This window comes from Anthonomus grandis, chromosome 2, assembly GCF_022605725.1.
Source record: "Anthonomus grandis grandis chromosome 2, icAntGran1.3, whole genome shotgun sequence".
Lineage (NCBI taxonomy): Eukaryota > Metazoa > Arthropoda > Insecta > Coleoptera > Curculionidae > Anthonomus > Anthonomus grandis.
The window spans coordinates 38,438,448-38,466,378 of record NC_065547.1 but is presented as its reverse complement, the minus strand read 5'-3'; the positions used below and the strand labels follow the sequence as shown (position 1 = coordinate 38,466,378).

At 33.0% G+C, this 27,931-nt stretch overlaps 1 protein-coding gene and 1 long non-coding RNA gene across 5 annotated transcripts in view; one reads left to right on the top strand and one right to left on the bottom strand.

The window, feature by feature from the left end:
* LOC126746322 (gamma-aminobutyric acid type B receptor subunit 2) overlaps window positions 1-19,789 on the bottom strand; it is a 59,977-nt gene extending 40,188 nt beyond the window's left edge. For 3 of the 4 annotated variants that reach the window (XM_050454548.1, XM_050454539.1, XM_050454521.1), the window contains exons 1-2: window positions 19,392-19,789; window positions 12,649-12,770 (exon numbers count right to left, since the gene is read on the bottom strand). In XM_050454548.1, the coding sequence (XP_050310505.1) occupies window positions 12,649-12,770; window positions 19,392-19,554 (285 nt within the window). In that variant the 5' untranslated portion in view covers window positions 19,555-19,789. The remainder of the gene's footprint in view (window positions 1-12,648; window positions 12,771-19,391) is intronic. The other variant, XM_050454529.1, reaches the window with a different exon arrangement.
* A 5,121-nt stretch (window positions 19,790-24,910) lies between these two features.
* On the top strand, window positions 24,911-26,880 carry LOC126746501 (uncharacterized). The gene is made up of 3 exons (XR_007663909.1): window positions 24,911-24,993; window positions 26,362-26,603; window positions 26,665-26,880. It is a non-coding gene; the product is annotated as an uncharacterized LOC126746501 (long non-coding RNA).
* The last annotated feature ends 1,051 nt before the right edge of the window (window positions 26,881-27,931 follow it).

Below are 27,931 nucleotides of genomic sequence, written 5' to 3'. Positions count from 1 at the left end.
TATATTAGAATGGTCACCCGTCAAAACACCAGCATTTTACTTCTCAAACAATGTAAATAGAAGGTGGATGACATTGTTTGGCAGGTGGAATGCTGGTGTTTTGACGGGTGACTATTCTAATATATCGTTGCACTGGACTTTAGTAATAAAACCTGCCGCATTTCACCTTCACGGAGTCTATCCAAAAATGATAGGATTGCCAAACATTCCATGATCCGTTCCTAGACATCTGGATATGCCAGTCGAACCAAAGGTGCAATATCGGATTCGCCTGATTTTTGGCGCCGATTTTTCAGCTGCGTATCTAGGTGTGACTGGCCATAACGCATCTTCAAATACCTCATTAGGTGATCCTACACTTCTGGTTTTTCTGGGAACATTCTTTGTAGGATGGCGGCAGCATCTCTTCTTAAGGCCAATGTAAGCGTTGTGGCCTTCTCCTTGAATGACCATTCATGCTTTGCAGCCGGTTCAAACTGACGCTGATAAATATTCCGGGATTTAGTACCTTCAAATTGAGGCAGTTTGAAGCGCATCAGCCTAACATATTTCGTCTGACGACAAACATCATTCCTATTGTTCACCGCCGAAGGTCTATAGAACAGCGCATCGATAATGTTGTTGTCCAATGTTACAACTTTGCTTTGAACATCCCGGATCGTGTTCTTTAATGGAAGAATATTTTTGCAGAGTTTTTTTATTTTAATTCCTTCTTATTTTTTAAAATCTTTTCTTCCAGCAGAATTTTGGCTTAGCTTCTAAAACCTCAAGTTCAGTCTTTAAATTGGTGAGTGTGGCATAATTTTCTTCCAATTTTGCAGCATTTTCGAGCAACTTCACTTTTAGGTTGGCGAAATTTTCTAGTAATTCTTTTCTTAAGCCTTCTTCCATTTTTGAAGATTTTTTCAGTAATTTAGCTTTCCAACCTTGCAACATTTACCGATATCGCTTGCAGAAGCAAAAACAAAGTTGGCCGCATTATCAAATATTGCGCGATGTATTATCGCAGTCCCTTTCCTCTAGCTTTCTTTTCAGCTCGGCAACTTTTAAATCCAACGGCTTTGGCATTTTCACACATTTCTTTAATTTATTTTGCACCTTTTTTTCACTTTGTCTTTACTTTACTGAACTGACAACTGACTTCCATCAGCGATGCGGCTTCTTATATACTCGGCAGAATGTTCTTCCGGAAGATTGCCGCTTCACCTTTGAGATGTCGTGCGATGTCCACTTGTGTCATTCCGGAATGGCGGAGAATCAGCTGATTTCTTGTTTATAATATCGTTACAATATCACAAAATGAAATATTTATTTTAAATCTTAATTATTTTTTTAATGTTCAAATATTAAGACGCCCAGTGTTCATAGTATCGAAAAACTTTTATTCAAACAGTAGCCTTATACTAAAAAAATATGTAGATTTTTTTATTTCTTTACTACCCAAAGAATCCAATAAAACGTTTATAGCGTACGATATTCGCGCTCTAGTGGGCAGCTAGAGATTTGTATGGGGCGCGTTCTATTTCGGAGGATGATTGTTTTCCTGTGGAGGTAAAAGGGATAAAATCAAAAATGGAGGTTAACAGGGATAAAATAAAGGACGGTAATGGAATTGGGGCCATTAGAGAACTTTATTGTGTTTTAATGTTTGTTTAGTGGAGCTATTTCGGACTTACTAAATTAAGGCAGTTGTATAAAAAAGGGTTGCAATGTTGTTGTTCGTGCACTTATTTATAATTTTTTCCAAAAATTAAAACTCATTTTTATCAATTTCAAAAGTTTGAAAACTTTTTATTTTGTGTACGGGGTGAGTCGACGTCTAATTTATTATCTTGAAGCACAGATGTAGCGAGATAAATGACTCGTTATATCTGCTTGTGACGATATATTATTTATCGATAATGTACTTTTGGATCATTATCTAATTGAATATTCTCCATAGGGGTACAAAAGTGTTTTTTTAATAGAACACCCTGAATTTGAAAACATTCAATTCCTTTTTTGCTATATGTTTAATATGCAAAAAACTAACGGTCCTAAAGATAAATTAAATTTTATTAAAAAGTTTGGATCTGCAAGCATTTTTATTTCAAAATTTATATTTCTTTGAGATTGGAGAGGCCTTTTGGTATTTTAAAAAAGTTAAAAATTAATAAAAAATTATGTATCTAGTTTCTGAAAACCTAAAATTAACGATATAATATGTCTTTTAATAACTTTTTTGGTTCATTAAGGGGATTAAAAAAAAACGGCTTTATTACGGGATCTTCGCAAATATGGAAAGATAAAGTCGAAATAATCAGTTTAAAACATAAAAGCTTTTCCAAAATAATTTAAAAAATTTGAGTTTTATAAAACGTTTCAATTGTCACAACTTTACATTTATCAGTTTCAAAAGCACAACAAAAATATGCAAATTATTGCAAATTTCATAAATTCAAGCCAGTTTAAGCCGAACTCTAAAAGTTCAAATATTTAAACATGCCAAAGTCAAATTAAGTGCGTTTCAGAATACAAATTTAACAACTTCTAAAACTAAAAAGTGAAGAGGTTTTGAAATACCAAAGTTAAAAATTTAATTTATCATTTCAATACCAAAGACTGTTGACTTTTTATGCCTTCGACGGAACGTTACAATATTGATCATTTTATAATGTGCTCAAAAACTTCTTAGATTTTGTATTTCTTGTTTATTTACTTATCAAAATGTGAGAAGTAAGTTGTTCTTGTAGATTTTTTAGGTCTTTTTAGATATGTCTAAAACCAAAGTCAGAGATTTAAAATTTCTTGTAAATTCATCATTTTATGTTATACAAACTTTTTTAAAGAGCTTATATTTTCGTTATGAGCATTAAAATTCTAAGTTTATTAAAAATACACCAAATTCAAAACCTAAAATACATTTTTGAACCTGTATATGTAATGAGAAAAAATATATTTTTAAAATTTTTGTACGTTTAAAACGTCTAAAAATTTAGTGATTTTTGAATTACGCTAATAAAACAAATGGTTTTAGAAGTATATTCTTAGAATATATTTTGAGAGCATCATTTATATGTCTTCGAGAACGTAATAAAACATAATTGTCTAATAAAAATAATTGTCAAATATTTATGACTTAAAATTGTGATTTCGTCATTTATGTAAATCAATATAAGTTCAAGAATACACAAAAATTTATTGAATTTATTGAATTTTTAAAGCAGTCGTGCTTATTTTAGCAATTTCTCATATTCAAGAAGTGCCTTAGTTCGAAAAAATGCCTTAGAAGCCGAAAGTTCTAAAGGAAAAATCGGAGAAATTGGAACAGCCTGTTGAATGAACTGAAGAACCAACACCAGCCAAAAGATGGAAACAAGACGAAACGGATTAAGTAGAGTTTGAAATTAGTATTGATTTTTTTGACAAATTGTAATTTTAGAGGAATTTTCTTTGAGATAGAAATGTTCAGGATACAAATTTAGCATTTTAACGGTACAACGGATTTGACGCTAGACTTAGTGTATGGCGCTGAGGCCGTTGTGAAATTAAAATGCCCAATTATTGATGTATAATAATGAATCGTGTTAGGATAGTTTTCCATAGTGACTACTATTAAGCTAATAATATCGATGTTCAATAAGTGCCTACAGTTTTGAGACTATATCCAATTATATGTTGTAGAGTTTTTCCCGTTTGTTAGATGTGAATTAAAACAACCGAAAATAATCAACTAATTTATTTACCCACTTCACTACGAAAACACGATCACTCACGACTACTAGATATTTACTTATTTATACTGTATTTATTTACAACTATTTAAATTTCGCGCCAATATTCCGAACTTTACTTCACTGAACTGACTACTCGGCGATGCTGCTCCTTATATACTCGGATGAACGCTGTTCGCGACGATTCTTGCCAACCTTCTTTTCGGAATGACAAAGAATCACCTGGTTTCTCGATGTTTACAATATCGTTACAATATTGATTATAATGGGAAGAAACGGAGAAATCTTTTAACATATAAAGATTAATCTTTAGCGCTATTCTTCGATATCTACATGATATTTAGCTAAGGCTTATGCATATTTCAACTAATACTAAGAATTTATTTTCCACACTCCGTAAACTACAACAAATACGCATTCTGTACACTTTCAGAATTTTATAGAAAAATAGCACTATATAAAAAATTGAGCAATAAGTATTTCCAAAATTAATAGAAAAAACTTATGCAAACCCAAAAACGCATGAACCTGCGTGATTTGCATTTCGGATTTTGATCTTGTTTATTCATTATGCTATAATTATTATATATGTTTTTCGTTATGAGGTTACTTTTAAAACAAACCCAAAATCAAGTCGACTAGATATATACTAGCTTGTCGATCCAATCATGAATTCAAGAGAGCCCAACAAACCGCCAATAATATACAGGTTGGCAAATAGAAGACTACACATAGGCATTATAAATGGCAACACCGCTTCTCGCTTACTTTCTGGTTGATCAGCGGCGCGGCGGATTCCGATTGTCTGATTTACTATTTTCGGCACGACACAATCAGCAGACCTCAAGACTGATTCCTTGTGCTAAAACTATTTTAAATGTCATATCAAATTTTGAGACTTTTCTTGCCTCCAAGAATGTAGAAACTGTCACATCAAAGCTTAAGAACTACCACAGAAATGGTTTGTAGTGCTTTAGTTTTTGGATTCAACACGATAGAGCAGAAGTGTTGGAGAGGAACTGGGTATGCACTATAAAACTATGACGAGTATTTGGAGAAAACATGGATACAAATGTTTTAAATATTCCAAAACTCAGGAGGCGTTTCCTAAAGACCAGTGGCAAATAATTGCATTTGAGGGAAAAGGCAAATGAAAGTGAAAATTTCTTAGAAAATATTTGTTTTCAGATGAGTCCTCTTTTCCACTGCATGGTAAACATAATCCTTCCATTGTTCGTTACTGGCCTCAAGAAAAAGAACACATACGTTTTCAGCTCCGTACTCAGTACCCTCAAAAATTGAATGTTTGGGCTGGTATTTTGGGCGACCATATTATTAATCCATTTTTCATTGATGGTATTTTGAATGCCGATTGCTACAAAATCAAGTTCTCTGATATAGATCTGGGATCAGTTTAGTTTCAGCAAGATGGCTGTCCTGCTCATAGTGCGGTTAGAGCTGGATTTTTAACAAATACTTTTCCTAACCGCCTTATTAATGGGCTAGCAATATTAAATGGCCTTCAAGATCTCCCGATTTGTCACCACATGACTTTTATTTATGGGCTTATCTTAAGGAGACTACTTATAAACATCATAATAGTAGGCCAACGAATTTAGGGAAGTTCAGAAACAAAATTGTTAAAGCTGCCAATTTCATTTTACCTCAAACTGTTTTGGAAGTAAGAAACAGCTTTTACGATAGAGTAACCTTTTGTTTAGCTAAAGAAGGAGGTCTTTTTAAGCCTTTTATTTAGAGATATAGAGTTTTATTTTCTGTTGTTACTGTTTTTATAATGTTTATTAGAGTTTTTATTTTATTTTAATAAGAACAACGCTTTCATTTTTAATATGAAATGCACAGAATAAAAATAATTTAATTACGAATCTATGCGGGTTTTACACATGTAATTCCTGCATTAGAAAAAATTATACCAATGCCGCGTAATTTTTTTTTTATTGGCGTCTTTGCAACATCTCACCTGTTAGGAACTTTATATGTGTAGTGATCCATTCGCCAATCTGTATATACCGAGCACTTTCTTTCTCACGTGCTAGGCTCGAATATTTTTTCTAATATGAGTTTTATACATCGTTTGATTTGCTATCAAGTAACTCATAAAATGAGTACTGAACCAATGAGATTAGAGGACTATTTAAACGTAAACTTGAGCGGGATAAAGCGTCAATGCTACAGGCATGTTTGACATGATGATGTATACGACTTGCTTTCTTCTTGCTGCCCTGACCATTTTTTTCATAGGAATAACATTATTGTTTTCAGTAGAACATAACCTACAAAATAGGCATTAAATCAAAGATATCAGAGAAATACTCATTCATCAAGCTAAACGTGAACTCAAGAAAGCCGGGCGAATCGCCGATGATATATCGAGCGCGTGTTTGCGGTCCTTGCTACCCGCTTGCTAGCCTTAAATAATTTTTTCTCTGATAATTATTATTTACTTTATTTCTCCGTAATAAATTAATTCACCAATTAAGCACAAAATCAAGTCAATTAGGCAATATAATAAACCAGAAATCTAAGCGTGAACTTAGCACTAGAAGTTCGACAAACTGCTAGTGCTACATCGCGCGTCCTTAAATTGTTGTGAACCTTGGGCTATGCAATACATAATAGTTTTTTATAAGGGAAAAATTTCACAACCTTTTAACTGGACTCCCCTCCCCCAAAAAATAATTTCTAGATCACGTCTTTGTCTCTTGCCAATGCATGGTCATTCGTCAATTACATAGACTACAGAGGCATGATAAGATGACGGAGATGGTATATAAACACAGTTAGCAACCAAAATAGATTTGTTTCACTTAATGTTAAGTAATCCTTATAAATATCAGCTTCAACCTGATAAATACCAACTTCAACAGAGGGAAAAATTAAGATAAATTGAAAATCCTGCAGTCTCCCTCCACTTATTTATGAAACATTCAGTTTTTTTAAATTCTCGACATGTTTCGGACACAGTGGTGTCCATTCTCAAGGGATACTAAAAGGAAAAGAGGGGAAAATATTTTTTTGTGTGCTTTGCACAAATATTTTTTAGCAGCAATCAATCCCGACCTTCACGTACCATTAAAGTATTTATACCTGACTCGCAGGTACAACTTCAGACTCCTCCATCGGCATCAAGAAACTGAGATGTTCATTAAGTTTCTGCTATCATAATGTCATTAGGGCAACAACTCAATGCTCCTTAACAACTTTAAGGTGTGTCCAGACCGGGCGCGCCGAACAGCGCAAAAAGTTTTGCAACGTTGCATTGCATTTAGTGTGGACGGGAAAGTGCGCACAAACGCGCACTAACGATCTTCTTAGCGCGTGTTCGTTGTTGTTCCGCCAGTTGTCGGTACATCAAAAGAAAACCGAGGCTCATGCGCGTCTTGGCCCGGTTAATTTGAACGAAGTTTTTGAAGTTGTTTTGTATTAATTGTGTCTTATATCCACATTGACTGTTTTTGGTAATCGTGTGGTTAAAAAATATTTATGAATCTATGCCGGTTTATAAAAAAATTTTTAAATATTTATGAATCTATAACTGTTGGATCAAACCAATAACAATTACCACCTAAAAAACAGAAAGTATGACGCTTGACAAGAAATAGCTAATAGCCTGAATGTACATGTCGATATTATCACATCGAAAAAATAACGAAGAAGAAGATTCGATTTTTTTAAATCTTCCTCTTGTCGCCAAGAGCCTGGTCGAAATTGACCATTTTCTTCTCAATATCAACGACAAAACCAAACAACTAATCGCAGGGGTTGGAACTCTGACGAACAACTGTTTGTTGCAGTGCGCAGCAGCCGGCTTAGACGTTTCTCGCGCAAAGACCAAATTATGTATATTTGTGTTCTGTGATTCCACTTGTATTGATGAAAAAAAAATACCTAGGTGCGAGATTCATCTATTAAGCTATTTGGTTTGATTCACCGGATCCCGTTGAAATTTTCCTGAGAATGACGCCCTTGGGCCAAATATCCGCTCATAAGTAATCATGTTTATAATCATAATCGTTTTTTGAAAGAGATAGTCTCACCTTGATTAGACAAACTTTTTAATATATTATTCAATTCAGTGTTACACCTATTCTAACGAACCCAGATAAAAAAGGTTCCTTCTGCGTTCAATCCTGCAGTCTTCATTTCCTCAGGAATTTGCTTTTCCCCTAACCAAGTTGATATTTTTTCGTCAATTTTCGATTTTAAACAACGGCTAATCTTTGCTGGTTTTCAGCTGATTCATTTTTTTCACCCACTGAATGACATTTTTCAGATTTTTCTTTTTGAAACCATCACCAACCTAGGCGACATATCTTTTTAAGAAGTAAAAAAAAAGTCGAATATTATTGGGTCTTTGTTGGCCATATAACGTCGTTTACCTCAACCAACTAGACATCATCAGGCACTTGCTGCCTGGAAATATTTAAAAAATCAATTTACTTTTTTTCTGTCACAGAAATGACATAAAAATCAGATTGACATTTTTATCCGTAAAATCCATCTCTATATTAAAATTGGAAGGTCCATAACAAAGATTATTTTTCTCAGCCCAGGCATTTCTCCCTCGTTGATCGTCGTTTAACAAGATTGGGACGACAGAAGGGGGACTCCTCAAATGCCCAATCCGCCGCAACTGTCTTCCCGAACTTGTCAGACGCATTTTTCGCCGGTTTTATTTGATGCGGGTCGACCCAGTTCTTTCCTCGTTTGGCGAAAGAAATTTTAAAGATATCGAGCACACGCGACAACCTCATTAATTTTATTCGAGAAAACTTCCCTATAAATACCCTTGGGAAGATTCGAGTTGCCCCCATGATCACATTAAGCCGAGAACCAATCATAGGTTAAGTCACGATATATGGACACGAGCCTAGTTTTTATTTATCTTGTTAATTATTTGCTATCATCCCACATTTCTTTGTGTCGCAGGGATTTTTTATTGTTTCTTAACACGTGAGGGTTTATTTTTAATAAATGGCGTGGAATAAATGTGGATCAAGGTGTTCTTGAGTAACTGGAATAGTTATTTAAAGAAGTATATAAATTACCGTATAAGGGAGCTCGTATTTGACATATCTATTAAAGTTTTACAATTTTCGATTCAACAGAAAGAACCATAGCTTGTAATTGTATTAATTATTTCAATTTTTAAGTAGTGATCTAGTCGTGTTCCTTAATCTGGTTGCAGATATATAGTAGATACACGATGCGTGTGATCAGGACATACAGAGATATCATCAACAAACAAGGTGTATTTCACATTTGCTGCGAAATTTCTAAGATCATTAACTTAGGACTGCCATTCGGAAACCCCAATAATAATAACATTCTTTATTAACAACAGCTTAAGAAACCTCACAGTTTGTGTTCTAAGAACAATATTGAATCTGTGACAAGATGTGATGACACTGTAAGAACAAAAGTTGTTATCTCTACAAAAGCTGCCCTAATACACACATACGAAGGCTTTACTCAAGTCACAAAACAGTAGTAAAATTGCAGTTTATGAAATGACTCTAAAATGTATTACATTAAGAAAATCCACATTCTAACTCTACTCTCGTAAATAAATAGTTCACAATTTGGGAAAAGTAATAATTAAAATTGTGCGGTGTAATATTGTGCCTTGGTAATGAAGGCGCTCTGTTTTGCTAAGAAAACTGTAGGTTTGATTATAATATTTCACGTAGATTTTAAAATATGTTATTTTAGAAATGTACTGCGTCAGGTAGAAAATTGCAATATTTTTTTATAAAATTATAATATTTCTTTTTATTAGTATTGCTTTGAGCATATTCTCACAAGTTTTAAGGTCCATTACTAATGCCACATTATCCTTGTCTACTAGTGGCCTATTAATATTGTTATGTTATCTGAGATGGTTAGACCTACAATTGAAGGTATCAAAGACAATATGGCAAAGTTAAGCCCTTAAAAATTATCGATCTTTGATATGTAGAATCTGACTTAGGTTTTCGGTTATGTTTGTCTTGTATCAATCAGCGAGAATCGTCCGAAACAGCGTTCAGTCGAGTATATAAGGAGCCGTATCACCGATAGTAATCAGTTGTCAATGCAGTGAAGTAAAGTTAGGACTATTGGCGTGAAATATAAATAGTTATAGATAAATACAGTAAAAATGAATAACTCTAGTAGTCATAAGCCTGTAAATAAGTAAGTTGACCAGTTTCGAACGTTTTAATTCACACATCACGAACGGAAAAACTCGGCAGTCTTTTAGGTTTTGGAGCTTAGACTGACGACTTAGATTTGCTTCATGCAATTACAATCAATCTTGCTAAACATTGGCTCTGAGGTATTGTGAAAAGATTAAGGCAATGCACGTGGGTCAATTGTAGTAGCTAATCCAGATTCATTATTTGATTATAGTTATTTCATTATCGTTTGTCAAAAAGCTGAAATCCGCCTTTTTAAATACCCTATGAACTGGAAGTACAAGTCCTTGTATTTTTTTTAATGCCAATTCATATTAATGAAATTCTTCAGTTATTTACTATATTCGGTACTACTAAGGCAGGGAAAGACCAGGCAGATTGTGGCGGTTCAATAATAGGTATCGAGTTGCAGCCTGTTATCAACCTCCTCATCTATAATCTTGAGAATGGCTGCGGAATATCTATAAGGACAGAAACGAATGGGTTGGGCATTATCAGTATTAATCTGATGTTTTCCTAAATCTGTTCGACCAAGCTTACCACTCATTAAAGAAAAGAGCTAGACAATGTTATATTTTAATAGGATACCGCCGACATAACAAATACCGTTACATTACAGCAACTCATCATTTGACCTGAAGTTGACCTTTCGGTTTTAAAGCTTTAAGGATATGCAAGTTGATTCGATTGCTATTTTTATGTCAAAATATGATTTGTGTGTGGATATAAGTAGTGATGCAAATACAGAACCGTTAAAATCGCACCTTTGATAATGTAATTTAATACTGCATTTTTCAGTCTATTTTTTCGAAAATGGCGCTCATCTGCTACTGTAAATGTCCGCCATTTGTTAGCGTCAGATCTACGTCTAAATATACGAAACTACAGGCCACACCTAAATTGAAGAAAGTGTTACATTTAAAATTACGTTGATTTTTCACATCGGTAGATCTGGAGCTAAAAGCAACGTCGAAATTCAATAGGAATTGCGCCGTCTTATTTTGAACCTCAAATAATGTGTGGATTTCATATCTCACCTTTTTCACAAGATCTAAATATATATTAGCCACCTCACATTTAAGGTAAACGACGCCATTTTGTTTTGTAGAGTAGTGATGGAACAAATGTTCCATTATTATAAAGTACTTTATTACTAGTATTAATAAAATTATTTGCCACAAAACCCAGATTTCGTTTAGTTTCTTCAATGTCACGTTTAAGGCGTTTAAACACCAATCGTTCATTATACATTGCGTATTAAAATTTAGAACTATGATTTTTACGTTAAAATTCACCTATAACTATAATCTTTCCTAAATTTAAGAAAAACGATTGGAGCGAACGAAAAAAAAATTAAAAAAATGTGTTTTTTTTTATGTGTTTATGTTTTTGTCCAAATAGTAACTTGACTATAATTCCTTTAAAATGATGGATCGCAAGGCCCCATTTTCCTCAAGATAGAACCCGTATGGCACTTTGAATGTAGGAACTAATTTTTACGTCGAAAGGAAATTTAATAGAAATTGCGCCATTTTATTTTGAACCTCCAATGATGTGTGGATTTCTTCTCTTAGTTTTTTCACAAGGTACTCATCCCCAATTGATGGAGTTTTTTACGTCTAAGTATTAGTTTCATTATCGTCCAGGATTATAAAGTGCATTGTATTGTACATGTACTTTATTCCTAGTATTAATAAAATGATTTGTCACAAGACCCAGCTAGATTTTGTTTAGTTTCTTCAATGTCACGTTTAAGGCGTTTTAAAATTTGGAACTATGCTTTTTACATCAAAATTCACCTGAGACTATAATCTATCCCAAATTTAAGAAAAACAATTGGAAACGATATAAACGAAGATAATTTACCTGAAGCTTTAACTGGAGTTTATAAAAAATGTCGCCATTTTGTTTTGTATTTCAAATGGTGTGCCTCATTTACTTTCTTCCAAGGTAGCGTCCAGCATTTTGATATTTGAAACTGTAATTTTTTTCATCGAACTATACCAAGCTGGATTTTTACCGAAATATAGTTGACCTAACCGGTGTAAGCTATGCTAACTTTTAAATAAATAAAAATAAAGACTACATTGTTCTGTACGTTATGTATATTAAAATCTTATGTTACAAATTTTATTTAATTTTCAGGATACGTCTATCTACCATATTAAATGTTGTTTTTTTTGGGTAAAATAAATATATTGTACCTCCAAATTAAGAAAAAACTGGTAGTTTGTTTTAACTCGCTGAATTTTCTTGAATTATAATTATATAACTTTGCTATTAATTGCCGAGGAATGATGCTCATTTAGACTTATTTGAAAAATTTAATTCTTACATTAAATAAGGTTATTATTGCCTTATGAAATATATATAAATAATGAACCAAAAAAAATATATTCATCAAATAGGGTCCTTATATCCTTTAGGGATCATCCAAGGGAAAAGAGGAGAGAGGTCGGACGAAACATCAGGATGGCTCGAATGACACAAAGAGGAGGATCTTCAAAAAATGTCAAGTGCCGCATTTCATAAATATTAATTTTTAATTTTCATAAAAAAATTTTCCAAATTTCAGAAAATTTTATATTAGTCCACAGTCCTTCAGTTTTTCGCAGTCATTTAATTATTTAGGAAGGAGGCTTGAGTTAAGTTATTTTGACAAACATCAGCGTCGCATAGTTTATTAATGTACCTTTATTTAAAACGAAAATGTTTTTTTGTTTACAAAAGTTTCTTACCATAGTGTCGTTCCACCACATATGAAGCCGATAGTTCCTGAGGATCTGCGAATGTTCATTTACGTGATCTAAGGCCAGTTTCACGCTCGGCATCACGCCTCGACCTAAATGAGGTGAGAAATCTTTTTAAATATTATTAAACTGTACAGTGATCAAACATGAAAATGTATATTTCTCATAATGAATTGAAAAATTATACAACTGTTACTATAAAGAGCTGAAAAAAAGCTTATCTCAGAAATAAGTTCTTAAATTCAACTGTAAAGGAAAAATAGGCAGAGCTGGAAAAACTTAATTTGAAAAAATCCAAAAATTATAAAATTTCTGAGAGTTTAAGAAAAAGCCTTGACAATTTAAACTTTACAACAATTTTTTCAGAGTACTAATATTATAGAACGAATTATTAATACTTTTACTTTTAAACCGGTTGCAGAGTAGGTAACATATATTATTTGATAGTAAAAAGTAAAGACTTTGGGCCGGACCAATTAAATTCCTACCTGATTCAACTCTGCTGCCCTCATGTAATTCTTTACATTACACACATTATTAATGTCTGCATTGAAATAGGCTATTTTCCGCATTGTTGGAAACGTGCCTATGTAATTCCTTTACCAAAAATTATTAAACCAACTGACTTTAATCATCTACACTCTATAAGTATTCTTCCAGCAATGTTCAAGATTTTCGAAAAAGTTTTTGAAAATCAAGAGGTTTAATACTACTCCCTCTAAACAATCCTGTTTTCGCCCTGTTTATGCCTGCTCCTCCGCAATGGCTGTTATACTGACGATTTTATTTTTTTGATGACGGGAAGACAAGTGCTCTAATGCTTTTGGACTATAGGATGACATGGTAAATCACTCTATTATTATATCAATTTTGCATTACATTGGTTTTAGCATGTCATCTGCACAACTTATTAAATCGTTCCTAACAAATAGAACGCACCAGGTTATGTATGAAGAAAGGTTTTCGTCTTGCAGCTGTATCACTGGGGTACCACAGGAAGGCACATTGGGCCCACTACTCTACACAATATACAGGGTGCCTCCGATTAAGTCGGCCCTATTGGTATCTTTGTTAATATTTAAGATACAGGGTCGATTAAATTAGCAAACTAGTAGGATTTTTTCTGTTGATTAAAATGGTGAAAACAGAAAAAAAAATTGAACATCGCGTTTTCGAGAAAATGTGAAAAATGTACTTTTGTTAAATGGAATCCCCTGTATATTTTTACATAAATCAAAAGATAATAATTTTCCTAATAAAAAAGTTTATTTACACTAATAGCCTAAACCTAAAAATAACAAAGTTATAGCGATATTAATAATATTGTCAAATTTAGGCAAGTTGGCCTTGAACTTTTTGAGAGCAAAACAAATAAATCATTGTATGAATAATAAAATGACAGTAGCCGTAGAGATTTTATTAAATAAAGAAATACTGACAGTTACATGTTAGCAAAGTTTGTGATTTTTGTAAAATCTAAATTAGTAAAATGCCTTTTACGCATATTGAAAAATGTGATATGTTAGAATGTTACCTTGTATGTCGAAAAAATAGTGACAGCGCTAGAAGAGAACCGCCAGAGATTCCAGACTCGTAACTTGCCAAACCGTAGATAGTTTTTAATTTTCTACAGAAAATTTAGAAGTAACGAAAACGTGTTTAAAAGAACTAGAAGAAGGAACCAATTTATAGTAAGCGAGGATGTTGAAATTTCTATTTTGGCATATTTTGAAGCTCATATGGAAAACTCAACTCGAAATTTAGCAAGAGCTTACGGTGTGAGCTTAGTAACAATTTGGCGGGTCTTAAAGAAACACAAATTTGTGCTATATAAGTATCGACCAGTACAAAAATTGTTGCCTGGCGATAACGAAAGAAGACTTGCTTTTTGCAACTGGTTACGTAATGCATATGAAGCTAATGATAATATTTTAAACCGTATAATTTGGAGCGACGAAGCTAATTTAAAAAAAAAGGTATATTTAATCGTAAAAATGTACACTATTGGTCCCAAGAAAATATTTTCCTTACTGATCCCAGAAATCCTCAAAATCAATTTAGTATAAACGTTTGGTGCGGCTTAATAGGAAGCCAAGTAATAGGACCTGTGTTTTATGATGGCACTTTGACTGGAAGGAGATATGTGGATCACATATTATCTGGAGCGCTGGAAGATTATTTGGATAATGTTAACTTGGAGAGACGGCAACAAATCTATTTTCAACAGGATGGAGCACCTCCCCATCAACTAAATGATGAAAGAATATTACTTAATAGACTGTTTGACGATAAATGGATTGCGACACGTGGCCCGATTTGTTGGCCACCTAGGTCACCAGACCTAACCCCTCTAGATTTTTATTTTTGGGGTTACATAAAAAATGAAGTGTATAAAAAAAAATACAGAACCGTTGATGAACTTCAAACACATATTAGGCAAATAATTGGATCAATAGATAGAAGATCAATCTTAAAAGCTACAAGACGTGTGCCTAAGTGTGCTCAGAAATGTATTGAACAAGATGGCGATGTTTTTGATCATTTATTGTAACTTAGTAGTTTTTCTTGATGTTATTTATTTCAAAGCCAACTTGCCTAAATTTGACAAAATTATTAATATCGCTATAACTTTGTTATTTTTAGGTTTAGGCTATTAGTGTAAATAAACTTTTTTATTAAGAAAATTATTATCTTTTGATTTATGTAAAAATATACAGGGGATTCCATTTAACAAAAGTACATTTTTCACATTTTCTCAAAAACGCGATGTTTAATTTTTTTTCTGTTTTCACCATTTTAATCAACAGAAAAAATCCTACTAGTTTGCTAATTTAACCGACCCTGTATCTTAAATATTAACAAAGATACCAATAGTGCCGACTTAATCGGAGGCACCCTGTATACCTCTAACTGTATTAATAGTTTTCAGTTTTGTAATTATCATTTATACGAAGTGGATATGCTAACGAGCGTATAAATCTTGACCTTGAAGCAATTTGTCAAGCCTGCGCCAGTCATCACTTGAAAATTAATCCTTCTAAATCGAACTTTAATATTTTTGAAACTAAAGTATCCAAAAAAGTTGCACAGGAAAGGCTTAATCTTAAAATTGAGCAAATATCTGTGTAACACATACCAAGAGTTTGGGATTGCAAATTGATAGTAATTAGCTTTGGGGAACATACAAGTTTAAAGTTAAAGAGGGCCTATTCGGCTCATATATTCCAGTCGTCATTTTCTGAAAAGGATATTAAAATATTGCTTTACGATTCTTTAGTGCTGAGCCATTTTAATCACTGTGAAGTGGTTTACGGGCCTTGCCTGGAGAGTTTTGAATCTAGAAGAATTCAAAAAGTACAGAGTTTATGTTTACGTTTAATTTATGGCATCTGTAGACACGAACACATTTCAACTTTATTATATAAGTCAAAATAGCTTAGTATACAGTGCATCTCAAAAGTTATGTGTAAATTCATTTAAAATTCAGGGGTGTGTTCGAAAAAAAACGCTCGGACCCGTCGATTTTTATTTCAAGTTGCGCATTTTTGTCCGTGAAGTTTGTATATACAGGGTTGCTCAAAAATAAATTACGACCATCAACTTAATTTTTTGAAATGAAAGCACCTTTTTTATTTCATTTTTGAATTTCGCATGGAATTTTACGTATGTTTCATGCATCATATCCTATACCTAAAGTCAACAGTTATTGAAAAAAAGACGACTCATGTAACAAATAAAAAAAGAACAAAAATTAAGTTAAATGTTCAAAATGGTTGCCATTCACGGCTTGATCCAAGGCGATCAATAAAGTCTCGTTGCACATTTTCAATCATTTCCTTAGTTATGGCGCGCACTTCTCTGCGAATTCTCTCTTTCAAGTCGTCTAGATTATTTGGCCTATTAACAAATACCTTCGACTTAAGTTATCCCCACAAAAGAAAATCCATTGGTGTTAGGTCAGGCGACCTAGCAGGCCATTCGATGAGTCCTCTCCTTCCTATCCACCGATTGGGAAAGGTTTCATCCAAAAATGTACGCACAGTGACAGCATAGTGCGGAGGAGCGCCATCTTGCTGGAAAATTAGTTCTTCGTCAGGATAGTCTGGGTCCAATGGATTTGGAAATAATGCTAGTAATGCTGGAACTAATTCAAATTGGAGAAAATCGAGATACACTTGTCCCGTTAAAATCTGTTTCTCAAAGAAAAAGGGACCTATTACTCTTCCGCGCACTATTCCACACCACACATTTAGTTTTTGAGGGTACTGGGTGTTTACCTCCATCATCCAATGAGGATTTTCTGTTGCCCAATATCGATAATTTTGTCTGTTCACACTATCATTCAAACACAACGTGGCTTCATCGGAAAAAATAATATTTGTTACTAAATTATTATTTAGATTGCACAAGTTTTGTAAGCGTTCACAAAACTTATTTCGCCTATCGAAATCGTCATCAAATAACTTTTGCACAGGAATAACTTTGTAGGAATGATATGTGTGCTTTTGAACTATTCGGTGAACTATAGATTTCGCCAATTTGCCCCAATCTGCGACAGAGGAGTGCATGGATTTTCTTCCAAAGAAAGCAAAACGTCAAGTTGTTCATTATTTCGAGCAGGACGACCATATTTCGGCAGATCTCTAACATGACCGAATTCTCTAAATTTAACCTTTATTCTACTCACCACCTTTTGACATATCGGAGGACGATCAGGATTGATTTCATTGAATAATTGAGCAGCTTCTCTTTTAGTACGTGTTCTATCACCAAACCCAACCATGCACAGAATTTCTATTTTTTCTCGTTCCGTTAACTTTACCATTGTCAAAACCGCAACTTTGCTCGTACACTTCACACTTGACAGTATCTGTTTAGCGTACAACTGTCATACAGTTTCTATGAAAATACACGGTCACCAGCCAACAATAAAAAAAGACGAATGAATGGAATTTTGCTCTGTATAAAAATTCTCAGAGATAAGGGGACTCGTAAGGTGAACTTCAATAATAATGTTTGGTCGTCTTTTTTTCGATAACTGTTGACTTAGACTTAGGTATAGGACATGATGCATAAAACATACGTAGAATTCCACGCGAAATTCAAAAATGAAATAAAAAAGGTGCTTTCATTTGAAAAAAATAAGTTGATGGTCGTAATTTATTTTTTAGCAACCCTGTATATACAAACTTCACGGACAAAAATGCGCAACTTGAAATAAAAATCGACGGGTCCGCGCGTTTTTTTTTCGAACACACCTGAATTTTAAATGAATTTAGACATAACTTTTGGGATGCACTGTATATAACCGAAGAAAACTTTAAGACTCTAAAATATGTTTTTGATAAAGTAGAATTCAGAATTGATGATCGCAATCGCCCTCTACGTGTTAATAATAGAGTGTCAATATCCAGACATTGTAAAGAAATATTCAAAAGGTATTTTTCTTATATTACTGCAAAAACTATAAACTTATTTTCACCAGACCTTTTGAGTACGTCACTGTTGCTAGTTTTAAGAAAAATTTAAGCAAACCCTGATTGCTCAACAATTGAGAACTAACTAAATAATGGGAGTGAATTTGTCTTTATCAATTTTGTGAGTGGCTGAAATTTATTCAATGTTTTTTGTGTTAACAATGTTAACATGCGAAGTACTTTTTACTGCCATTAAGCAACAGAGCACCGATGCTCGCTCTGTTTCAAAACAAAATACATTTACAATCACAACTGAAATTATTTTTATTATTTTGTCATTTCTGTAATTTATTTATCTTTTAGCTTGTAAGTGCAGTAAAGTTTTAGTTATTACCTTTTAAGTATGTGAACCTAAGATATTGTTTTAACTTATTTAATGTTTCTTATTTGTAGGCTTAAGCAGTGTCTTCCATTACTTGTACTAACAGATATCTGAAGACCCTTTTAGGACAAATACTTTAAATATCTGTATTTTTGTATACTTTGCTTTGGTCCTAATAAACAAATTATTATTATTATTATTATGATTATAAAAGTCGTTGGACGAGATGTGAAAAAAAAAATTTCATCGACGTCACCCTCTGGACATATTTTACCCCTTATGGTTCGTCGTGACGGTTTTTAAAAGGTAATGTGGCTTCTGTAATCGTCAATAGAGTGTTAATATCACCTGTCAATTTGATCTTATTATTTCATTTTTACTACTAGATTTACAAACATTCTTAAATCTAGTAGAAAATGAAATCATACATTCTTCGACTAGAAACAGTCCGCAGATGCCTTTACGACGATGATATGTAATTTTTTATGGGCATAGGGACCCAAATAATCACGACTTTAAAAAAATATCGATTGTTTGCATTTTAATCCGCTAATGTGTTTACAGGTCCGTGTTTGAAACCCTCGTTGGCTGCCGTAAGCAATTAGCATGCTAAGTGTTGCCTAAATATTAACACTAGATGCAAATGGAAATTGCTTTTAGTAAAGAGGAAAGAAAATTAGGACTTTTCATTAGCATTACTAGATTGTTGAGATAAAAATATACTGTGAATATTTGGAAAATATAATAAATACGTTATTTTTGTGTCGTACAATATGCCAGAAGGATTTTTTTTAGAATTAGAATAAACCATGTTGAAAATCTACCCTTAACGACATTTATGCACTTATGCATACAGGGTAATATACATAAATAGCCGATAAAGAAAATATCTCTTACTGGTCCCGCCTGTATATATAGGAACCCCAACTCACCTGTTTCAGAATTTTCCACCCCTTTCCCGAAAGGGAAAAATCCAGCGATATAAACGTCGTGCCTCCTCGCGTCCACGTTCGGCTTTTGCAAAATGCACATTTCGAAATTGAAAATAACCAAAAACAAAAGCACCACGATCGCGTTCATTTTTGTACTGCTCATTTTTATTTAATCGAATCACCGACGAAGCATTTTCTTATTATTTTCCACCAGTGGACTTTACCATCATCGGGTGTAAGCGGTTATACTGTTCCAGGTGTTGATAGAAAAACACGATTTAACCCGTAATGACCGCACTAAATTTGATTTTTTCATCCCTCGGGATCGCACATTTCGTGAAGTCACACATGATGGGGAAGCGAAACCGGGACTCGGGATAGACGGGTCTCGATCATTGCCATCCTAAAACTGGGTTTCCAGAGTTTTCAGAGTCGCGGCGAACGGTTCGCTCTATCGATTTTCTCTGAAAAGGGAAAAGGCTCTCGCTTCTCTGATGTTGTAATAGGGCGCTTGTGCGACGACTTTATTTATTTATTTATTTACGATATTTTGGCTGGAGTTTAATCCGCTTTTTTTTCGCCCACCAGGTATTGGGGAAAATTGTTATTCGTGTTAAAGTTTTTTTTTGAGTGGGTAGTCTTTGCAAAGGGTAATGGCCCAAGTATCATACAAGGTCTATTATTAAACAAAATTATTTTATATTACTTATATTAAGGACGTATTGAACAATAAAATATTACTTAACGGGTTTATTTAAATGATTCTGTCTTATAAAGAGCATTAAAACAGGTATAAAGTTAGTTACAAGTTACATTAGGTGAACAAATAAGACTTTATGATAAAACAAATGAATCTCGGTGACTTAATAGTTATAATGATCACGTTTATAAAAATCTTTTATTACACTCTCTAAAATGTTATTCATATAGTATTTATAATAGTTTTGTATAATAAATATGTCTTTTTGTCCACGAAATTGTTTTTGAGGACTAACCGTCAAATTAATTTAAAATATCTAGTTAGAATAGATTTAGATAGTTTTTTTTTGCAGAGCAATACTTATTTATAAAGTATAATTCTTTTCAAAATGGTAAATATTTCATCTTGGAAAAACATAAAAAATTAGGAAATTTTAAAAGGAAAGTAAAGAGAAATATTTTAAAAACTATATCATTGAAATTTAAATATTAGTGAGGTAATTCGATCGGCATCTTTATCAGAGGATATATGTCAACTTAGTTCGTTGTTAATTTGTTAGAATGTTGACATCTCATATGACATATCAGATATCGATTATGAAGTGGAAGTTGTAAATAGTAATAATAAGGTTAACAAGCTTACTGGCAGTTCTAAAAACAAAGAGGCCAGTAATGAGCTAAGGATGTCTCTTGTTTCTTAGAGGGACTCCTGGAATAAGAGTTCCAATTTCTTCACTTTAGCATCAATTTTAGTCATTTCTTTAAAAAAGGCTAAAAAAAACTTCAGAGTAGTGTATAAATCAATAATAATTAAATTTTGTCTACGAAAATCCAAGATATTTATTTATCAAAAACAGAAACAAAAATATTTTGTTTCCTACAGATACTCTTGGAACTAGAATTCCAATATCTTGATTTTTACTACTGCATCCATTTTAGTCGTTTCTTCTCAAAAAAGATGAAAAAGGTACTATAAATTAATAAGTTCTAAATTTTGACTATGACAACCCAAGATATTTATTAACTTGGACCTTGTTAATAACAGACAAGGTCCTTATTATTATTTATTCTATAGGGATAATAAACTATAATATAAATCAATATACTTATTTAATAAAAAAAATCCAAATTTGATTCCTTCAGATTTCTTAGAATGATAAAATCATTCTAAAGGTAAAAGGGTCTATTTATTAACGGTATCCACCAATTTTACAAAAATACAAAAGATACTAATATTAATACAACTTAAGCTAGATCATATTAAAACATAAATCAATGTTATAAATTAATTTTAAAGAAACATGTTAAAGTCACGAAGTCAAAACTATACCTATCGAAAGAACGTTGCATTCTCGAGTGGGTCCAAAGAGAGAACTGACTGATTTGTGATCAGTGTGACCATTATCTAATGAAACCTTAAGTTTAAAAAAATCATTTCTTAAAAAAATATTTTAGACTTTCCCAATATTTTCAATATGCGATTTATAAAACGAAGACCATACAGAACTAGTAACTAGAACTCCAAACTAGAACGGACTAATGAACAGTTCAGAACTTTATAGACAGAGCATAAGAATTCTTGACTGCTTCTAGCTATAAATTGATTTCTATACGCTTTCTGAAGTAACTTTTCAATATGAGACACAAATGACAACTGCCGCTATATAGTAGGTATAACCAAACAATGTAAGACGGCGAATCCTATTCCAAAAGTTAAGATTGCACCACTCACAAACACTATGCAAGCCATCTTGTATCGATTGACATTGAAAATTTGAATGAATAGACAAAAACAATTTTAAATCGTCAGCAAATAATAAAAGTTCACAATTTCTTTCAAATAACGGACCGACATGCGACTCCTGAGTCATGCAAACCTTTCCTCTTCCCATCTAAAAAATATTTGACAAAAAACAAGTTGACCTCTCAATTTTATACCTTTATATCGCCATCTAATAAGTGTTGCTAGCATTCGCGAATAAAACTATTAAGTTTCTTTATGAAATAAAAATATGTTACTTTTATTTGAGATAAAATAAATATGTTATACAGTGCATCCCAAAAGTTATGTCCAAATTCATTTAAAATTCAGGGGTGTGTTCGAAAAAAAAACGCTCGGACCCGTCGATTTTTATTTCAAGTTGCGCATTTTTGTACGTGAAGTTTGTATATACAGGGTTGCTCAAAAATAAATTACGACCATCAACTTGATTTTTTCAAATGAAAGCACCTTTTTTAATTTTATTTTTGAATTTCACGTGGAATTCTACGTATGTTTCATGCATCATGTCCTAAGCCTAAAGTCAACAGTTATTGAAAAAAAGACGACCAAACATTATTATTGAAGTTCTCCTTACGAGTCACCTTATCTCTGAGAATTTTTATACAGAGCAAAATTCCATTCATTCGTGTTTTTTTTATTGTTGGCTGGTGACCGTGTATGTCCAAAGGTGGTGAGTAGAATAGAGGCTAAATTTAGAGAATTCGGTCATGTTAGAGATCTGCCGAAATCTGGTCGTCCTGCTCGAGATGAAAATGAACAACTTAACGTTTTGCTTTCTTTGGAAGAAAATCCATGCACTCCTCTGTCGCAGATTGGGGCAAATTTACACATGGCGAAATCTGTAGTTCACCGAATAGTTAAAAAACACAAATATCACCCCTACAAAGTTATTCCTCTGCAAGAGTTATTTGATGACGATTTCGATAGGCGAAATGAGTTTTGTAAACGCTTACAAAACATGTACAATCTAAATATTAATTTAGTAACAAATATTATTTTTTCCGATGAAGCCACGTTCTGTTTGAATGGTAGTGTGAACAGATAAAATTGTCGATATTGGGCAACAGAAAATCCACATTGGATGATGGAGGTAAACACCCAGTACCCTCAAAAACTAAATGTGTGGTGTGGAATAGTGCGCGGAAGAGTAATAGGTCCCTTTTTCTTTGAACAGACTTTAACGGGACAAGTGTATCTCGATTTTCTCCAATTTGAATTAGTTCCAGCATTACTAGCTTTAATTCCAAATCCATTGGACCCAGACTATCCTGACGAAGAACTAATTTTCCAGCAAGATGGCGCTCCTCCGCACTATGCTGCCACTGTGCGTACATTTTTGGATGAAACGTTTTCCAATCGGTGGATAGGAAGGAGAGGACCCATCGAATGGCCTGCTAGGTCGCCTGACCTAACACCAATGGACTTTTTTGTGGAGATACCTCAAGTCGAAGGTATTTGTTAATAGGTCAAATAATCTAGACGACTTAAAAGAGAGAATTCGCAGAGAAGTGCGCGCCATAACTCCGGAAATGATTGAAAATGTGCAACGAGACTTTATCGATCGCCTTGGATATTGTCAAGCCGTGAATGGCAACCATTTTGAACATTTAATTTAATTTTTGTTCTTTTTTTATTTGTTACATGAATCGTCTTTTTTTCGATAACTGTTGACTTTAGGTATAGGACATGATGCATGAAACATACGTAGAATGAAGTTGATGGTCGTAATTTATTTTTGAGCAACCCTGTATATACAAACTTCACGTACAAAAATGCGCAACTTGAAATAAAAATCGACGGGTCCGAGCGTTCTTTTCTCGAACACATCCCCGAATTTTACATGAATTTAGACATAACTTTTGGGATGCACTGTATTAGTGTGCATTAAATGAATATGCGATTTTAAGAACGTGGATTACGATTCAGTCTATGTCGTCTATGATATTTCTAATTTATTTATGTATATAGTATAAATGTAGGGCAAAACTGAGCGAAAAAAAGGCAATTTTTTCAATCTTAATTTTATGCACCTAAACAAGAGTAAAAGTAAAATTCGTGGCGCAAGAAAATATTCTCCCGAAGTATCCTGAAATAATGTTTCAGAATTATTAGTGAATTATTAGCTAAACTGCCATGATAGGCGAGATATTGTTTTCAATTTCGCCATTTATCTTTTCTTTTTACAAAAGGTATGGGGCTTATAAACTTTGTTAATTTTATTAAGCTCTATAAGTGTGATAAAATCTCAGCCCAATACAAATTGTGTTGATCGAAATATTTTTATTGTTTAATTGTATTTATAAATTCTTATAAGTTAGTAATAAAACAATAATATGACATTAATAAAATAATTTTATAAATGCTTTTTTATGGACTGGAATCGATTTTATCATCTTATATAAAACTAGTAGGTAACGAGTAATAAAAATATTTTATTAGCGTGATTAATAAGAAGATTAATGACAATTAGGTTTCGTTATAATGTTATATAGTCTGCTGTATGATGATTCCATGCATATTTGTGCTGCTTGGGGGAAATATGAAATTTTTTATACGTATATACAGAGTGTTTCAAAATTAGGGATGACTCCATAGGTTATTTTAAAAGGGATTCAAATATTCAATTTTTCTGGTCTTATCAAATTTCAAGAAATATCTCAAGGAATATACTTTTCCAGAAATATCTGATCCATATTATGACTCAGGACCACAGGACGCGTGTGGTTAAATCCTAAGGATTCACGTCTTACCATATAATTCTGAAATACCGTGTACCTTAATTATGCTTATCAGAAAAAATAATGTGAACATGTGATGTCTACCTCTATTAACATATACAGGTTGTTTCACTAAGAGTGGATCGCAATTACATCTCGAGAACTGTCAATCTGGCATCATGGGATTTTTTTTACATTATAACAGGTGCCGAGAGATAATGCTAAAAATTATTTTTAATTTTAAAATTCGACCACTAGTGGGCATCATTTAAAGGTCAATAATTCAATTCTAGTTTTCCCCAGAAAACGTCAGCTTGAGGTACCTTTTTTTGACATAGTTTTTCATTGGCCTATAACCTTCGGAAGATTTTGTTCAATATTTGGGTTTGCTTAAAAGTAAAAAGTAAGTACTTTTAAATATTGTATCTAGTAGTACGCGAAAATTTTTAGTAAAATTGGTAGGAGGCCTCATTTAAATTAAGAACTGTTACTTTAGTTTTTTCAGAAAAATTTAAATGGCACGGTATAATTTTGATAGCAGAATCGAAAAGTAGATTTTAGAATTTACTAGAAAAAGCCTGCAAACAACAGTCGGTTATCGTTTTAACTTTTTGAGTTATTACCGAAATAAGGATTTTTGACTCTTATTAATACGGGTATACAGGGTGTTACAGAATAAGATACTGATCTTTAAGGGGGTTAATCCTTAGGTAATTTTAATAAGAAAAGTTCAAACAAAGCTATATCCTAAACTCCTTAACTTTTGAGCGGAAAAATGATCCATACATATTCAACTAGGATATTTCTTTTTAATTCTCTCACAAAATAAAGTTTTAGGATCACAGATATCCAGACTGAGTTTTTAGGGTAATAGTTCACCCTGAAAATTTTACCAAAGCCTGACCTGGATATTTTTATTTTGTACCAAATGTGGCACCAAATATGAAAAAAAATATCGAGTTGACCGTAAAAATATATGAGTTATAGGGAATTGTATTTTTGCTAAACTACCATAAATTTCCGTTATAAAGGGTGATTGATCCATAAATTATGGGTGTTTTGAAAATTCCTGTATAAGATCTATTTGCGTTTAAAATATGTAGGTACTTTTCCCAATGAAAAGAGTTCCGTCGCCGTGAGAGGCATACCGAAAAAAAATTAATGCTTTAAATTTAATTTTATAAGAATTTTTAACTATTTTAGGAAATTTATTGGTTATGACAAATGTGGAATTAATATTATACTTGACTTTCATGTTGCTTATATGAATATTATATTTTATTATTACCATTATATAATATTTTATTAAAGGAAACCAAATAATAATAATTCTTCGGGCGTGAAGTATATACACACGTCAAAATTCTTGAATCTCCCATTTTTTAGATTTTTTTTTTACATCGTTAGTACCCTTTTTTTATTTAAGATGGATGATTCCTATTATGGATCCTTCTTTGAACATAATCCCATATATGTATGTTCGATCGGATTCATATCAGGAAAGTCGGCAGGACACTCTAATCTCGTAATATTTCCATCTTCTAAAGCCTCTTGTACCTGGGCCTGGCATTGTCATCCATAAATATGATGACAAGCGATAATTGTCGCCCATTTCATTACGAAGTGGATGAATTATACCTCTTATAATGTTTTCTGCATACATATAGCCATTCATATTCCCCCTAAATTAAATATTATACCCACCCAGAACATAATGGTTCCACCTTGGTATGGAAAAATTTTATGGAAAACAGTCTTTCTTCCCTTCCAGATGTCCTCCACAATCGATAACGCGCACTGTCGCCAAATCACGTTTCGTCCGAAAAAAGCACATTACGTCATTGGGGTAAAAGACATCCATTCCTGTGTCCAATGAAGTTGTGCAGCTATGTGTCGAAACAATAGTCTAAGAACGCGTAAGACTCTTCTAGGTCTTAAATTGACCGCATGAAGCCGCCAGTGGTAGCTGATATTGGTCTTCGGTACATCCTTAAAAAGTGGCCACATTACGCTGTAAGTGAAACTGTACTGTTTCGACGGACGAAATTTGTTACATAGCGATCTTCTCTTTCAGTTGTTACTCTCGGGCGACCAGTTCCACGTCTTCTGTTTCCAGTTTCTTCGAGTAAATTTACGACACGTACTACCGAACTTCTAGGAAGGATGATTTGACAAATATTATTGATGCAAAGCCACTATTCGAAATTACGTTTCCCGGCATTTTCAAACAAAACATAAACCGATTTTAGGCGGATAACCACAATTTATTGGTAATTACCGCGGTTATCCTTGGTTTATTCCTTTACAGATAATCACATTTCCTAATCTCTTGTATTTATTTCTTGTGTTTGTAGTTCCGATAATTTCTAATTTCGTTTATTTGGACATTACTTAGGATCTATGTTTTATTGTTTTGGAAGTATTTTTTGTTACATTAATTTGATTATCCATGATGACCAACTCTATTTGTAATGCTGATATTGCTAATCCAAGAATAAGACTTATGTGCTTACTGGCTGTCGATTTTTTTTAATGAAAATTTCGTGTTGGTTTTAAAATATTTACGGCAGTCACTTTATTCCGAAACGCAAGAAATAATTCTTGCTTTGAAGGAGAAATATATCCCTTCTAATAAAGTGCCTTCAACAGAAGTTCGGCTAATGGAGTACAATGTATATAAATTCAGAATTTATTTTTATTATTTTTTTAGAGATGTTTTGGCATTTCAAATAACCATTTAACCAAAAATGAAAAACTACTTGGCTGTTGGGTACTTACCGCTAATAGTTGGTGACAACTTTGACAGTAGATTGATGACGTCACTTTAAAAACCAACAGCACCTAAACGTTTTGGTAAATACCAATCGGAAAACGAAAACGCTTTGGTTATTCTCCTAAAATCGGTTATACAACTGTGAATAATAAGCCAGAAATATGAAGTCATATTATCAAAAATTCCTCTGGTCGCGAATAAACAGTTTCTTAGAAAAATTAGTTTGTTCTTTGGAATGACAGAATAACACACTTTACATGCCCAGAAACTCAACGTCAACAAAATATTTTTATACAAAATTTCTAGGTCCAAGACTTTTGGCGATATGTGTATATTTATTTAAATATACACATATTGCCAAATGCATCTATTATTTATATTCAGGCTCGATAGCTTCCACGTTGACATAACTTGCTGATACGCTAAGAAACTATGAACAATAAACTAAAAAATATATTGAAACTTTGACAAATCAAAAACGAAAAAAGGAACATACCGATTATAACGCGCTCAAAGAATTGCAAAAGTACTTAACAGTGTCTTAAAATAATATCGGAAGCAAAACGCG